The sequence below is a fragment of the Fundulus heteroclitus genome, chromosome 19 (assembly GCF_011125445.2).
Source record: "Fundulus heteroclitus isolate FHET01 chromosome 19, MU-UCD_Fhet_4.1, whole genome shotgun sequence".
Taxonomy (NCBI): Eukaryota; Metazoa; Chordata; class Actinopteri; order Cyprinodontiformes; family Fundulidae; genus Fundulus; species Fundulus heteroclitus.
This window is the reverse complement of record NC_046379.1, coordinates 12,979,076-12,995,918: the sequence shown is the minus strand read 5'-3', so window position 1 is coordinate 12,995,918 and position 16,843 is coordinate 12,979,076. Positions and strand designations below refer to the sequence as shown.

Genomic DNA, 16,843 nt, shown 5'->3' with positions numbered 1-16,843 from the left:
ATCACAAACGCAGACCCAGGAATGCTCCGTTACCAAGCTCCGCCCTTCAAAGAGTTTTTTCTTTTTTATAAACCTGCAGTTTTGGTACAAAGTTGGTTGAATGAAGGGCTGAGTTCGAATTGAGTGTTTGTGTGTTTTGTATCTAAAAATAGGTCACTAAGCAACATCATAAAATGGCCAGGGCTGCACTTAAAATACATGTTTTGAATTTGTTGATAATTATCAATATCGATCAATATGATTTCTATTTTATCAATTATATATATATATATATATATATATATATATATATATATATATATATATATATATATATATATATATATATATATATATATATATATATATATATATATATATATATATATATATTTATATATATATATCTCATCCAGCTTCATTCAGGACAGAAAGGAACATACATACTGGAGAACACACTTCTTGAAGTGTGTTGAAGCATCAGACTCCACCCTCCCACCCACCTATAAGGAAAAATAAGGAGGGGGGGGGGGGTGGGTGTAAATTATGCACGGTGACTTATGACTTGAAGTTTATAAACATATACATAATATGGATGCAAACAATTAATCGATTTACGATTAATTGTCAATGTTTATTTAGGGTAAAGTTTGTTCGAACCAATTAACTGTTAACATCCGGTTAGACCGGCTTTCAGTGTTGTAGTATGACCGCCATCCAGCAGAGGGCGCTGTAGGTCACTCTAAAATGGAGCCACACCACAGCAGTAAAAGGAAAAAGTCATGGCGGACCCGATTTGAAGTGGTTCAGACCACTGAAGTATATAATACACTGGAGTGCTGATTTTGCCGAAAAACTGAAGTCACTGGCCGCCATCTTGTTCCTCCCTACTCTCACAGAATCCCATAGGATTTGGTTGCAACAACAAGCAGTTTTCTGGCTGAGTGAAAACGTTTCACAGGTAATTCTACAGTCAGTGGATGTACTAACACTATTAACTACTAGGAAATTAGGTGCTGTAATATTTTACATGTTATTCATATTAAATATATATAAATGTATATATAAGTACGTGTATATGTATATATGTATATATATGTATACACATATGTAAATATGTGTTTTTGTATATTGTTATTTATATATTTATAAATTTTAAACATATGTATTTAAATTAATAAAATGCAAAATATTTTAGCACATGACTTTCTCAGTACTTGATATTTTTAGAACATAACATAAAAGTATATGGCATTTGACATTTTAAAATTCTTAAGCCCCCCCTGAACATGAGAAAATCCTCGTTATTCGATGCTGTAGCGGACATATTCCATAGTTACTGGCGGGAAATAGGGAGTACCAATATGGCGGCTGGTGGCTTCAAAGCGACTCGTTCAAACAGACGGTGATTAGCACTCCAGTGTATTATATAGCTCAGTGGTTCAGACATAGACATAATATAAGAGTAGACGCGTCGTTGGGCGGGTTCTGCCTATGCTGCGATGCGTCAGAGCGTCCGCCATCTTAAATGTGGCAAATCTGCAGTTACTCAGTCACTTAAACAGTATCAGAGGGACTTTAATCTCTGAATATACTTTGTATTCGTAGTATTTTTTTGTAATATTAGAAGTTTATTTTCGTATCCCTTTAGCTTCATTCTCCTGAATTTATTCTCCTAAAGAATAAAAATATTTAAAATAATCTAACCTGGTCCTATTACTCCAGGAGTGAAATAATTCTGCAAACTGTGATTATTCTGGAAATGTTCCCCCTTAATTCTCATAAGATGTTTTTATCATAACATTATCACTTTTGTGTTTGTTTGTTTATTTTTACTTTATTGACCTAGGACTTTTTTTCTTCATATTATTAATTTTACCTCTTTAATACTCACCCAAAAAGTCTGTTCCTAAAGGTTCACATGTGACACGGTTTTATGAAATAATGAAGACCACAATGTTTAGATTTAACAAATTGATCCTTATATTCATAACACATACACACACACACACATATATATATATATATATATATATATATATATATATATATATATATATATATATATATATATATATATATATATATATATGTGTGTGTGTGTGTTTATTGCAGCACAGGAATGAGGCATTTTCTCTGATCCACGTTCACAATAACAGAACTCTTTTCTTTTTTCTGCCACATACAATATGGCGGTGACGTTGACGTACGAACCTGCGCCCTATGACGCGTCTACGTATATATGTCTGTGGGTTCAGACCATAGACATCATATACGTAGACGCCTCGTCGGGCGGGTTCTGCCTATGCTGCGGATGCATCAGGGCGTCCGCCATGTTGAATGTGGCAAATCTGCAGTTAGCCTGAGTCACTTAAACAGTATCAGAGGGAGTTTAATCTCAGAACATACTTTATATTCGTAATATTTTTTATTTTTCCAATATTGCGAGTTTATTTTCGTATCCCTTTTGCTTCATTCTCCTGACTTTATACTTGTAAAGAATAAAAATAATTAAAACAATCTAACCTGGCCCTATTACTCAAGGACTGAAATAGTTCTGCAAACTGTGAACATTCTGGAAATGTCCCCCCTTAATTCTCATAATATGACGTTTTTCTCATAATATTATCACTGTTGTCTTTTTTTGTTACTTTATTGTCCTAGGACTTTTTTTTTTCTCATATTAGTAACTTTCTCTTTAATGCTCCCCCAAAACGTCTGTTCCTAATCTGTGACTATACCAGAACTTAAAAGGTTCACATGTGGTTTTAAGAAATAATGAAGACCACAATGTTTAGATTTAACCAACTGGTTAAATAATTTATATTAACTCATCAATAGATCATTTGCATCCCTAATACATACAGATTAATGTACACAAACAGACATGGCTACTGTCCAACTTTCCAGTTTTCAACAATGTCAGAAATGGTTGACATGTGGTTGCCACGTAGAAACTGGACACGCAACCTTCAGAACCTTTGAAGGAGCATCTCGTCTTTTCCAGTTTAACTTTCTGCATGACTTTTGTGATCCAGTGTGAAAACGAAGCCTGTGAGGAGTTTCCCAACGTCACAACGCAATTCCTCTGGCTAGCAGAGCACTAAAGGCTGTCATTTCACATTTTCCCTGTTGATTTTCCAGCCGCTGTTTCCCATCATTAACTGGTTTTATTTCATGTAGATACATAGTAACCCTGTTTTTTTTCCAAGCTTTGTTTCGCTACTGTTTCTGTACCATTGGCTAGTATTTGTTAGTGTCATATTGAAAATGCTTCCCGCAAATTATCAAATTCAACAAGTTAAATATTAATAGCTTGATGATGACGCTCAAAGTAGATGCTGAATTATTTAACAGCCGCTTTCTTGGATTTTCATTAGATGTTTATTGCATTCAATTACTGTTTCTGTTTGGAAATATTATCCGAAGGTTTTAGCCTCTCACCAAAGTCTATTCATGTTGGCCTCATAATCCTGACTGTGTGGATTTCTCTCAAGCTGATCCCTGTAATAAATTACTGGAAGTGATTTCAGAGCACAATAAACTTAACTTACGACTGATAAGCAAATTACAAACAGAGATACTTCTGGCTCTTCAAAATAAAATACATTTCCAGTTATGTTATGTTGTTCATTTAGAAATGTAACATTCTTTCTTGTTTACAGATGCATTTTACTGGCTTACTTGACCCTTTATTAATTATCTTGGAACATTTCCACTGGTATTTATACCCGCAACAAACATTTTAAATCTTACTTCAAAAATACTACGGGCATGTGCTGTTTTGATTCATCCAGAAATTATATTAACAGACGTTGACACATTTCTACACCTTTTCTTTTGGCATAAATGCATAAATATAGATTTCTAAAAGGTTACAGTATATATCAACCCTTATTAATTTTCAAACTAATTTACAACAGTTCATAGAAGTTTTTTTGCATGTTGGATAAAATGTTTTGACAAAGATAAGAAATGTATTTGATAAATTAAGCCTTAATATAAAACTGAACATAAAGATAAGATAGATGCTATGTATCTGGTGCAAAATTCTAAAAATAAATAGCAAATATCTCTGGTGTTTTGGTCTGGATAAGAATAGGAAAAAGAGAGAATGTGTTTCCTTGCTTTATGCGCTGTATCGGGTTTCTTGAAATATGAATATCTAAATTTCTAAGCTTAGAATATATAAGAAATATTTGTCGTAAACATGGTTGCAGGGCCAGTTAAACCTGAGTCGACTTGACAGAAAAGAACAAGAGCTTTTGTCCTGTGAAGCATTATGAAAAATATATGTATTTTTTTCCTTTTGTATGTCAAGGCAAAAATAATTAAAGCACTGAAAAGTAAATCAACAGTCAGATTTATGTGAATTCTTGATTCAAGAGGACAACAAGTCGTGAAAAGGTTGAACCCTGTGACGTTTAGTCTGTAAAACCTTTAGGAAAAACTGGTCATTCTTTTAAGAATGTGTTTATTTCCTGTTGTCTTCGGTGTTATTTATGCCATTTAGAAAAGCTAGATCACTGGAAAATGCCTACTGTCATTTAACTTTGATAAGTACGGGCTAAAAATAGGCCAGTAAGTCTCAAAAGGTGTTTTGCTAGGGTTAAAAAAAAACTAGTTTAAAAAAAAAACTAGTTTAAAACCTAATAAAAAAAAAAAAACCTAGTTAAAAAAAAAACCTAGTTTAAAAAAACCCTAGTTTAAACCTAGTTTTTTTTAAACCTAGTTTTTTTAAACCTAGTTTAAAAAAAAACTAGTTTAAAAAAAATAGTTTTGCTAGAGTTAAAAAAATATATATTTTTGTTTGCTATAAAAAAAATCTTTAGGTACTCCGTTTCAGAACCAAATAACCGTTTTATTGGTGTTGATTATAAATAGACAATTTTGTCCTCCAGTAACTACACTGTTAAAAACACATGTTTAAAAATGTCAATGTCTTGTAAAATCACCGTTTCAGTTCTAATACCCAATTGTGGCAATATTCCAGCTGTAATCTTTGTGTAATCTTTGTGGAGCGTTCAGTAAGTCTGAGTCTGAGAATCAACAAGATGTAACTTTAGGTGTTTATTCCCACAGATTTGGGATGTATATCCCGTTCTTCCGGCTGAGCTGTGACTTCCGGCGAGCGGGTTCTCTGTCGCCGATCGCGAGCATCGGCTCCAAAGAGGTGGGCAGCGTGAGCCGCGGCAGGGACTACTTCACCGTGCTGAAGGAGACGTGGAAGCAGCACACCAGCCAGCTGTACGGCGTCCAGGCCATGCCCACTCACGCCTGCTGCCTGTCACCCGACCTCATCCGAAAGGAGGTGGAGTTTCTGAAGATGGACTTCAACTGGAGGATGAAGGAAGTGCTGGTCAGCTCCATGCTTAGCGCATACTATGTGGCCTTTGTGCCTGTATGGTTTGTAAAGGTACGGCGTCGTTGAATTTCAGCACATTTTTAAACCCGCGTTTCTTTGGTCTGAGTGTGTTAATATTTCTCTTGATGTGCATTTTTCTCCAGAGCACTCAGTATGTAGACAAGCGATGGTCCTGTGAGCTCTTCATACTGGTATCAGTCAGCACCTCAGTCATCCTAATGAGGCACTTGTTGCCGCCTCGATACTGCGACCTGCTTCACAAAGCGGCCGCCCACCTCGGCTGTTGGCAGAAAGTCGACCCGTCTCTCTGCTCCAACGTCCTTCAGCACATGTGCGTACTCCTCTTTGTTTATTACGCCGTTTTACCTCAATTCTGACTCAGTTCTAGACTAATGTGAGTCATGCTCTGTTGTGTGTGTGTGTGTGTGTGTGTGTGTGTGTGTTTTTGTTTTTTTACAGATGGACTGAAGAGTACATGTGGCCACAGGGAGTCCTGGTGAAACATAATAAGAACGTCTATAAAGCTATGGGCCACTATAACGTTGCAGTTCCCTCAGACGTGTCGCACTATCGCTTCTACGTAAGTCTCGCTGGATAAAGACATGTCTTATATTGCTTTAATTTAATTTTTTGAGAAACAACCCACGTTGCCTTGCAAAAGTAACCAGAACCTGAAGGAGTTGCAGTGATTTCTTAAACTATAGAGTTACCTTAGGGTTCTTGGCTGCAGTTTAATGAGCAGTTTGTCACTTTAGGTGGACGACCATTTCTTAGAAGTTTTTCGGTTGGTCATACTCGTTGAGTTATTGGATAACGGGTTGAACAGCGATTCCACGAGATGTTCAAAGCTTCAGATGTTGGTTTATAACCGGATTTTGCTTTAAACTTCTCCGCAACTTTCTCCCTGACCAGTCTGCTGTGTTTATTGGTCTTCATGAATGAAGCAGTTTTTTTTTTTTTTTTTTTAAAAACCTCTGTGGCCCTCCGACAGCTGTACTTATATGCGAATCACACTCTTCAGATATTTATTTGTAAAAGAAAAAAGTTTTAAAACCACGTGGCCTTTTCTTTTCACTTAATAATATGCAACGTCCTGTTAGTTTCTCAAATGCTCATAAAATACACTGAAGTTTGAGGTCAGCCATGACAAAATGTGAATTTACTTATCCGAATCCTAACCTGTCCCACTTTTTTTTTTCCCCTCTAGTTTTTCTTCAACAAGCCTTTACGAATATTGAACATACTCATCATCCTCGAAGGTGCCATGATATTCTACCAGCTCTACTCGCTGATTTGCTCGGAAAAGTGGCACCAGACGATATCGCTGGCCCTTATTCTCTTCAGCAACTACTACGCCTTCTTCAAGCTCCTCAGAGACAGAATAGTCCTGGGAAAGGCATACTCGTACTCAAACAGCTCATCAGTTCAGAAAGTCAGCTAAAACTCCGGCTGCAGTTCGCCACACTTGCATTGGAAACGGGATAAACCTGCATAAGAGCTCTGTATTTTTTCTACAAGCCAGATTTGTGTCACATTTTTTTGTTCTGAATTGCCATAAGAGAAAAAAATAAATATTTTTGTATTACTTTACAAAGCGCCTCAGATTTATTCGTGCCTGACTGTTTAAAAAAAAAAAAAAAAACCTTTACAGAACAAGCAGATGTTCCTGAAAAGTACAAAGGTGGTGCAGATTTCAGAAACGAACTGTAAGAAAACAGAAAGATGTCAAGGAGCTTTTGAAGTTTGTGAGACGTTGACATTACAGTAAACTCTTCCTAAGTTCAATAAAAACACAGATGCAATGCAGCTCTCAGTGGACAACCAGTTCTCTGGGCAGCATAGACTTCACAGACTGTTGGTCTGCTGCACATTAATAATTCAGCGAGGAAACATGTCCTTCTTTTCCTGGGCAGTTAGTGTAACAAAATTATTCAACAGTGTAAACAGAAGGGGGGGAAAAGCTACAAACAGATTCCTCTGATTTAATCCTAGTGGAGCCACTGAGAATAATATTTACAGCCTGTTTCATTATGGTTTTCCTACAAATAAGTCTTTTTAGACTTTTACATGTCTGTTGAGGTATTTCTCTGCCAGCTCTGCACATCTTGAGAGAAACATTTGCCCGTTAGCTTTTGCAGAAGTAATCCTAGCCCAGTCAATTTGTACAAAAAGCACCTGTAAAAGGCAATTATCAGGTCACTGCAGCGTTTAAATTGGATTGAGGTATTGATTTTGGGTCATTTTAACGCGTGCATAAGCTTCGATCTAAACAATGCTGTTGTAGATTCGGTTGCACTGCAAAAACAGAACTAAAAATAAGTTAAAAAAAATTGTCTTGAAATTAGTGTATTTGTCCTTGATTTGAGCAGGTAAATATGATTATCTGCCAGTGGAATGAGTAATTTGACCCCTAAAATAAGATAATTAGATATACTGCACTTGAAATAAGATGATGGAGACAAGTTGTTCTTATTCCATTGGCTGATCATTTTTAATTACCTGCTGAATCAAGGATAAATACACTAATTTCAAGGAAATCTTACTTTTAGTTCCCTTTTTGCGGTGTGTATGATCTCCCAGTCTCCAGTCTTTTGCAGGCTATAACAGGCTTTCTACCAGGATCACCCTGTGTTTAGCTCCCTCCATCTTCCAGTCAGTTTGAGTAGCTCCGATATCCCTGCTGAAGGAAAGCATTGTGGAGACTGTGCCAGGTAAGTTGTCCATAACGGAGAGATTTTTGCATGTTGGATAAAAAGTTTTTTTCTGACCCGAGTGTCTAGTTCAGGCCAGAAGTGTCCAAACTTTTTGTACCATGGGCCAAACTCGCCAAGTTGAAAATACCCAGGGAGACATTTCTTTTTAAACAAAAACTCAATGGAATTGGGAATTATTTTTACTTTAATCTGCTCAGCAATAAACTGAAAAAGTGATATGTGATATATATATTTTGAGGAAATAGTCGCAGGATGTTTCTGGCCCTTCTTACTAAGATATTAAATCGAAAGCAAGATAACATGGCTCCATTTAGGAAGATATAGATTTGTCATTTAAAACATCACCCAGAATTACAAAGTGGCCATCATCTTCTGTTCCTTTTGCTGGCGTGCCATATTTTTGCAGACACACAAAAGGGTCACACTTTGGACACACGTGGTCCAGTGCCTCTGAGGCAGGGGCGGTTCTAGACAGGGGCCAACAGGGGCCCATGCCCCTGTAGAAATGGTACTGGCCCCTGTTATGGCCCCTGTACTAAAGACATAACATTAAATAAACTTCTCATAATTATTTGCAATGGCAAAGAAACCATAACCGATTGGTCACTTTGACCAATTTTATTTTTTTACCTATACAGTTTTACTCTAAGAAGGATTTAGAAATTAAGATGTTTCACGTTTAGCTTTAGCCGTATTGAGCTGGGGTCAAAGTTTTCAACTGCTAGATCAGGTGTCTGAAACCTGCAGTTCCTGTGGCTCACTTAATATTATTACACAGTTAAACATTGCCATTTTATTGTTTCACTTTTTTGTTCTGTGCCCCTGTGAAAAAACACTGGCCCCACCTTGGCCCCCCTGGTAAATTTGATCTAGAACCGCCACTGCTCTGAGGCCTTTACAGAACAGCTCTGTTTATATTCAGAATAAACCACACACAGGTGGTGGTCTTTTTACTATTAGTTACTGAATTGGAAAGCTGATTTGTTGTCCTGGATTCTATTTAGAGTTATATGAGTAAACAAGGGTGAATTTACTGAATATGAATTGCACACTTTTCAAATCTTGTTTAAATTTTTATTTTTTATTTTTTTTGTACAAAAGGTGCCTTACCCTTTCATCATCGTTTATTACTTTCTTTCGGTCAGCCACATGAAATCCCAGTAAAAATTTATTTCAGGTCTGCAGCTGAAACGTGTAAGAATGTGAAAAAAATATTATTCTTTTCCTTTTTTTCAGTGTCCTGTCTGGCAATGTGGCAATAAAATTCGTTTTGTTAACGCCAAAAAGAGCGCAACAGATTTTACTTTCACAAAATATGATTTTTGCAAGGTGCCATGGCAGGAGAACAGCGCCCCCTGGCGCCATAACAGTAGACGGTCGCGGAATCCCGTGCCACATCGAGGCGCGCTGGCCCTTTAAGACAGATAAAGACAACAGCTCCTGCTCCGCGTCGGTGCCGCGCGCTACATCTCAGTAATTTTACACCCCTCAGCTGCTGCACGGATCATTTACCCCCATCGTGATTTCCAGAGGTTAATTAGTACCAAGTGTACGCTGACGTTTTCAGTGGCAGAGGAGAAATGCGACACCGAGGCCAGCCGGCTGGCTCTGCGGTGCGTGATTGATTCGGTAAGTCTTATTTGTGTCATCTAAGGACCATAAACCCGGTTACACATCTTCTGCCACGCCGGACTCATCCACTTATGGCTCCCACTTATCTGTCAACACGCTGTTCCTCATTCATAATTGTTACAGTCCGGATGTACCTCGCGGAAAACGAGAATTTCAGCGCACAAAGTTACCTTTGTGCGTTTCAAGTGGCCATCTTTGGATCGCACTTTGAGGCGGTGTTCAGCGTTTGAATGATAAATCCCGTCCTGACGGCGTTGTTATCCACTGTGATTAGACAAAGGGCGCGCACTGAGCTCATAATGGCAGCAATCCATTTTTTTTTTGTTTTGAATTAGAATATTATCTCAAACTTAAAACCATAAATATGAGAAGTCACAGCTTTCACATTTTATTGACACTGTCACTGCAATTCAAAGCCAGGCAAAGGCAGAAGCGAGCATAGCAGCTGCGTGGGGCTCATGAGCCAGCAGGGGGCGCCCAAGAGCGCTAGACTTGTCAGAGAAGCGGGGTTAAAAAGTGCGGCTCACGCATGACTTGTACAAAAGAAGCACTTTGTTTTATAACTTTAATAATTTTGGTAGCTACTATTCAAGCCCTAGATCAATGTCAGAATTTCTCTAAAAACAGCAAAGCAAATACTCACGATATATTCAAGGTTTTCTTTGGGTGCTGACATCGGCTATAATTTTAAAGATTATTCCCGGCAGAGAATAATGCATAAAAAAAAGGCAACAGAATGAGCTGCAGGTTCCATCATAGAGGTAGTAGTTTTTTAATTGCATTGTTATCCTCATTTAAACATCGAAGCCTATAACCTTAAACTTATATATATTTACAAAACACACACACACAACATGATGTGGGTTATTAGTTGGAATAGTGGGAGTTCTCAATTTTTGAAAAAAAAAGAAATTATTTGTTCTTTTCACAGTGTATTTGACCTGCCGATCATGGAAAATTACTTTTGGTTTTTCTTTCTCTCTTTTTTTTTTTTATAGGTGCACTTCTATTTCAGTACCTTAATGTTATTTAATTCTAATTATACACTCTTAAATTTGTAATGTTAAGTGGATACAGTTTGTTTAATATTAAATGTTTATTACTGTAGCTGTGGTGAGCGACGGTAGTTGGAGCGTCCCTTAAATCGGGATCCGTTCATGGCATCAGAAAACCTCTGTGCACAAAACCTCTGTGCACATGCAGTCTAACTTGTTTATTTAAAAAAGTACTTTTAAGGCTTATCTCTTTGGATCATATTACAAGCTTTACAAGTATCCAGTGTGACATTTGTGTCCTGCTGTCAGATGTGTGGCATTTAAAAATTATCACTGCTGCACTTCAGCTTTTACAGATTGCTTCATTTTTTCTTTTTATTATTATCATTATTATTTTTTTTTTTGCCTTTTTTAGTTTATTTTGAAATCATAAAATGTCCCATAAGCTGTTTTTGGACCTGAGAATGAAAAAAACAACAACAAAAAAACAAATTAATTTCACCAGTAAAGCCTTTCGCCTAAATGCAAAACCCGTTTGAGTAAGCGTAATCTTCTGCGGAGTTATTAGAGGGTGGAAACATATGAGATTTTCTGGGGCGCTTTACTCTTTGATGTCTGAAATATAATCAAATCATCCCCAAATGTGCAGAGGCAGAGTCTTGTTCTGCAGTGCTAATTTTGGCACAGTGGCGAGCCCCTCCTAGAGGGAGGGAGGGAGGGGTCTGCTGCTCTTCAGCTTCCTACCTTTGTTGTTCCAGGACATCCTGGGCCGTCTCACCTCCCCTCCGCTCCACTGGAAGCAACAGACCTACCTGATCTGCGATGGAAGACAAGCGTAAAAAGCGCAGCCCAAAGGTGTCCCTTCCTCAGCCTCCTCCGCCGCCCATCAATCCTCGCAAGCTCTCTGTCCTGCCTGCCAGCAAAAGTGCCACCTTCTCCCTCGGCCTGCCGCAGCCCCCCTCCCCCAAGAACAGGAGCAAGTACAAGAGGTCCGTAGGAGCGCCGGGGCAGCCGAAAGAGGCCTTCACACCTGTCGTGGCCCCGCCAAAGACAACGAGGTTTGCACGTTACTGTGAGTGGACTCGTCAAACCCAGCCTTGTAACCTGAGTAAATGTCCCGCTTTACTTTTTTTTTTTTTTGTCCGTTAGACCACACAGAGAGAAACCCAGAGCTCCGCAGCCGGCAGGGCCCAGTAAAGTGGTCCAGTCGTCTCCCCTGCAGCACTCCTTCCTTACGGATGTCTCGGATGTGAGAGAAATGGAAGGAGGCCTCCTCAACCTCCTCAATGACTTCCACTCAGGCAAATTACAGGCGTTCGGTAAGATAAGCTCCACGCGGGAGCCCCGTAAAGGGAATATTCTGTTACAGGCTTAAAAAGAACTGCTTTGTCACCCCAATCGCTCTGTGCAGCTATTTAAAAAAAAAAAAAATCTGCCGTCAAGAAAATGCTTTCGACTCGGCTGCAAATACGAGGCCAGGCTGTCTTTATGGCTGATTTCCAGGGAAGGTGTGCTCCTTCGAGCAGCTGGAGCACGTGCGGGAGATGCAGGAGAAGCTGGCGCGACTGCACTTCAGCCTGGACAGCCACGTGGAGGAGCTTTCCGAGGACCAGAGGAAAGGCGCTTCTGATCACAACCTGGAGCACCTGCTGTGCAACGTAAGCGTGACTCAGAGCAGCGGAGGGTTCACGGGGTTCAGAAAGCACACTGAGCACAGCTCTGATGGTAAACACAGGCTGGTCGGACTAAGTTCAATTGATTCAAAGCGTCTTTTTTTTTTTTTTTTTTTCCTGCAAATCAAACTCGGGGGAGATGCAATCCAAAATTTTTTCCAGCTATCATTCAAACCCAGCCTGTAGGAGCCCAACAACCGACAGAATATTAGCTTTCATTCAGATCCACCCAGGAAGAAACTGGATTGCAATTTCCAAGCAAATTGCAAAACCAGAGCACCTTTTATTAGGGTTTTATTTAAAAGTAATGATAATTCCAAAGCACCTAAAAACAGTTTTTAAAAGGTAAAAAGTTATCTCCTCTGTGAAGGCCTCAGATTAAAGAACCTCAGTGACCAAACGACATCATGCAGACCTATGAACACAGTAGGCGGGTCAGGGAGAAGGTTCTGGAGAAGTTTTGGTAGGTTTTGCCCCTTACAAGACAAGACTGTCCGTCTAAACTAAGAGACTAATTTAAGGAAAGCATTAACCAGAGAAGCAGTCTAAAGGGTCGCGGAGGAGCTGCTGAGATCCACTGCTCAGGTGGAAGAATCTGTCCTCCTCACGGACATGACCAGAACCAAAGAGGTCGTACTGAGTCCTCACACCTATAGATTACAGCTGAGCCTTTGGTTTAATAAGGCATAAATCAATTGGTCTCTGAAAAAGCTGCTTTGTGCTCAACACCCAGGAAATAGAGACGTGGGTTCATTTGCATATTTTAATGGAGGTCGTGAGGAGGTCATAATGGAAGATATAACCCTTTCAGAAGGCGAAGGCGCCATAAGCACTGGAAGCAAAGTGCGTTCTTGTAATTTGGACTCCTGCAGCAGGAAGGAAGGTGACTATTTCTAAAGCGATGATCAGAATGTGATGTCTCAGTGCTTATGGAATGGGGAAGAGTTAACCTGCCAGTTAGTGAGACGATTTAATGTTTCCCTGCTGATGAAGGACTCAAGGAATATGCCTGAGATTAACTTATTTTTTTTATTATTAAAAAACAAGTCATGTCATGCAGTCATCAACAGAGTTGCTATTGTTAGTTTGTTGTTAGGCTCTTGGTGAATACCTCCTCCCCCCGCCTGGGGCTGGTATGTTTATTGCAAGGAAGTTTGAATGGTATGTGTGAGGGAGGGGAGAAAAAAACCTTCAGCTCATCACAGATTCAGCTGTCAGGAATAATGATGGGGGGTGACGGCACTGTATGGCAGGCTGTTGCAACATATAATCACACCACGCTCCGATTCAGTTACGTTTTAAACTCAATATTGGCTTCTCTCCCTTTTCAAAACGTGATTTTTACTGTACTGTGTTACTATTGGGGAATATACCCAAAAAATTATTTCATGTGGGGCTAATTGTTTTGGAAAATATTTTAAATTTCAAGGCATTATTATTTAGGGCCTCTTTAGGGCCTCTAAAATGAACACATGCATGAAAAGCTTTGAAAAAGCAGAATATCAGCCGATTGAGGTTAACGCTCCACTTCTCTGCACACCTGCCTTTAACTACTATTACTACTTTAGCCAATGGATTGATTGTTATTTAGACATATTCAGGATTTTATATAGATTTGTTCTAGTTTTGGATATCTAAAATGTACCATCTTTCAGATATCTGAAAGTTTATTTGTTTATTTTTTTTCTGCCTGAAACAATTTGTTAGCAATACACGATAGTCATTTTAGATGTGGGGGTTGGAGTGGAAATCTGGAGGGAAAAACAGACGAGGCATCTTTATTGAGGGTAGGACTCAATAAAAGCCTTTTAGTATTTTTGATAATGTTCATTATAAGTAGGCACAAACCTATTTGTATGAAGCTTATTGTGCGATACGTCAGCTTTCACAGCTGCAGAGTGAATTTGTGTAGATGAGGAAAGGACGCTGATCATTTGCTTTTGTGAAGTCTGATCAGGTAACAAGAGTTCAGTGGAAAAATTGACTTGCAAAGCACAGGCCGTTGCGTAACCTGATCAAATTCAGAGGACTGCTCCCAACTACCACATAATGTTCTATTTTTGGCTGTTTGATTTTCAATCCACATCTATTTGTTGCTTTGTTTCCACAGCTGGAGGAGCTCAGCACCTCAATGTATCCTTTTCCAATACCGAACGCTTGTACATTAATGGCATCACCAGCACTCCCAGTCATGGAAAGTGTGTGTTTTTTTTTATTTTTTATAATGCTCCCACTTCAAAGTGACTCTGTGTGAATCCTTAATGTGTCCGTGCTCAGACAAAAGCTCCACCTGGCCGAGAATCAGGACCTGCCCAAGACGTCTGGTCCCTGACGGAGCGAGGCACTCGGAACGTCTTGACACCGCGCTCATCTTCTCCGAACGGCACAATAATTAAAAAAAAAAAAAAATCAAATGATTAAAAGACCAGGTTTCCATGGCATTAAACCAGCTGCCTTAGAAACGGGAGCGGGAAGGTCCAAAGGAGGGAAGGGTGGGGGCTGTTTTTCCACTCAGTCAGGGGAGATGAGAGGACGTTCCAATGACTGGATGCAGCCAAGCATTAAATTAGAGCGCAACCAAAAAAAAAAAAAAAGTCATAAACACCTCATTCATAGCACACAAAAAAAGGACCAGAAACTAGTCTGAGCCGGAATGTGAAAGAAAACGTTTAAGTCGTGGACATTCCCTTACTTTTTTTTTAAATTCATTTCCAAATTGGTTCCTTTTCTGCGACGAAAGAAGCACAGTCCAGGAGTTTGAATTCACGCCGACTCTTTTAAACCATCCAGTACATGTCGCTTCTTTTCGGACGGCGCGTGCATCTGTACCCGTGCTGAACTGCAAAAAAAACAAAACGCGCTTAACCCTTTAAAAGCAGCAGCAGGGTGTTTGCAGCAGAGGTTTTTATGGGAGTTCTACTGTCAGTATCAACTCCTCCCTCCGTTTTATATCTTTTTCTAAAGGTTTTAGTGCAAGAAAACGGATGTCCTTTTGATTTAAAGTCTTCTGGAGGTCTACGGCACAATGTTCGGTGTTACGTGTGTTGGTAAGGTAATGTTCTAAATGTGTTTTTGCCATTTGCTTTCATTATTTATTGTTTAATTTATGAATCGGACTTGGTTGCGGCATCCTTCCTTGCTCTAAAAGCTGTAAAAAATAATCTTTGCTTTTGTTTCCTACCAGAAAGCTTCTTTTGTCTAACTTGTGGAAAGTATGTGCAGAAATCTCTGTAGTCCCATTTTTCAAAGTGGCAGCTACTTTCATAGTTTGAAATGTATTGCACACTACAGGTGCTTGTCAGTAAGTTAGAATATTATCAAAAATGTGATTTGAAGCAGTTTGTTGAACTGAAAAAGTGAAACTCACTATTTAGATTCATCACACAGGGTGATCTAGTTCAAGCATTTGTTTTCATTGATTTTAGGTGGTTGTGGCTTACAGCTATGAAAACTCAAAATTCAGTTTCCTAAACTTTATTATGAGACCAATACTTAATTATTTTTTTCAATTATTGGAGTGTCTCGCCATCTTCCTCCAGACAATAGATCAGGTGAGTCTCCAGGGCAGGCAAGCAGTAATACCATGATTATTACAACTTTTATTGATACTTTTAGCAGCATGGGCAGGTGCTAAGTTCTGCTGGATAATAAAACTGTCCATTAAGCTTGCAGGGTTATCCCTTTTTCTTCCACATGTTTTCCTTACACTTAACCTTCCATTAGTATGCTTTCGTACAGCCTTTTGTCAGCAGCTAATTTTTTTATTTTTTTTATAGGAATGACCATTTGCGGATAGGGAGGCCTTCTTTTTTGTAGGATGACAAAAGCTGTCAACAGTGTAGGCTTTAACTTCATATTTCTGTGTTAATTATTCTTGGGTAAAGTTAATTTGTTTTCAGGACCTGTAAGCCATAATCATCAAAATAAATACTTGAATAAATTTTGAATCTATTCAATGAGTTTCAATGTTTGAATTGAATTACTGACATTTTGTTTATATTATGTATTGCCAGGCACCCTTTTTTTTATATTTTGTAATTTAATTGCAAACTTGGACATGTTTAAGTTGTTGCATTCCCTCTCTTAAGAGCTAATCACAGGGCTTTGGGACTCCAGTTTAAATTTTTAAAGCGGTTAAGTGTTGGGTTATGTCTTGTTGAGTGTACATCGTTAAAGGCGGCGAGTACGAGGCACCTCTCAGCGTGGTTGCCCAGATCCTTCAATCTCAATGCTTGTCATTCTGCATTCAAGGAGTCCTAATTAGAATGTACAATATGAAAATCTGTACAGTACAAAACTCGAGTAAAAACCAAGGAACTCATGTCTGCAGCAACTTCACTCAGAATAAAGACGATTTAACTTTAAACTTTTGTGTTTTTCTTGGACAGATTTACATTCATACAGTCGGACTAATTGCTACTGAACTGAAACCAGAATGTTTTTCTTCTTCTTTACATTTTTATCAATGTTTGGAAGTCAAAAGCT

At 38.8% G+C, this 16,843-nt stretch overlaps 2 protein-coding genes across 3 annotated transcripts in view; both read left to right on the top strand.

Annotated features, from left to right (window-relative positions):
- Window positions 1–6,934, top strand: part of tmem39b (transmembrane protein 39B) — a 10,706-nt gene extending 3,772 nt beyond the window's left edge. The window contains exons 6-9 of the mRNA XM_012852289.3: window positions 5,062–5,395; window positions 5,488–5,675; window positions 5,804–5,924; window positions 6,552–6,934. Of these exons, the coding sequence (XP_012707743.1) occupies window positions 5,062–5,395; window positions 5,488–5,675; window positions 5,804–5,924; window positions 6,552–6,785 (877 nt within the window). The 3' untranslated portion in view covers window positions 6,786–6,934. The remainder of the gene's footprint in view (window positions 1–5,061; window positions 5,396–5,487; window positions 5,676–5,803; window positions 5,925–6,551) is intronic.
- Window positions 6,935–9,459: 2,525 nt separating this feature from the next.
- ccdc28b (coiled-coil domain containing 28B) lies at window positions 9,460–15,214 on the top strand. Of its 2 annotated transcripts, none has more exons than XM_036151110.1 (6): window positions 9,460–9,687; window positions 11,454–11,743; window positions 11,835–12,004; window positions 12,189–12,343; window positions 14,469–14,491; window positions 14,636–15,214. In XM_036151110.1, exons 2-6 carry the CDS (start codon window positions 11,508–11,510, stop codon window positions 14,688–14,690), a joined length of 639 nt encoding a protein of 212 aa, XP_036007003.1. In that variant the 5' UTR covers window positions 9,460–9,687; window positions 11,454–11,507; the 3' UTR covers window positions 14,691–15,214. The 2 variants fall into 2 exon arrangements, with proteins under 2 accessions (XP_036007003.1, XP_012707746.2); XM_012852292.3 differs by having other exon boundaries at window positions 9,461–9,687; window positions 11,444–11,743.
- The last annotated feature ends 1,629 nt before the right edge of the window (window positions 15,215–16,843 follow it).

Coding starts and splice junctions, on each gene's coding strand:
- ccdc28b (XM_036151110.1), top strand. CDS start 11,508: ATGGAAGACAAGCGTAAAAAGCGCAGCCCAAAGGTGTCCCTTCCTCAG. Junction 11,744..11,834: donor GCCCCGCCAAAGACAACGAG/GTTTGCACGTTA, acceptor TTTGTCCGTTAG/ACCACACAGAGAGAAACCCA. Junction 12,344..14,468: donor TGGAGCACCTGCTGTGCAAC/GTAAGCGTGACT, acceptor TTGTTTCCACAG/CTGGAGGAGCTCAGCACCTC.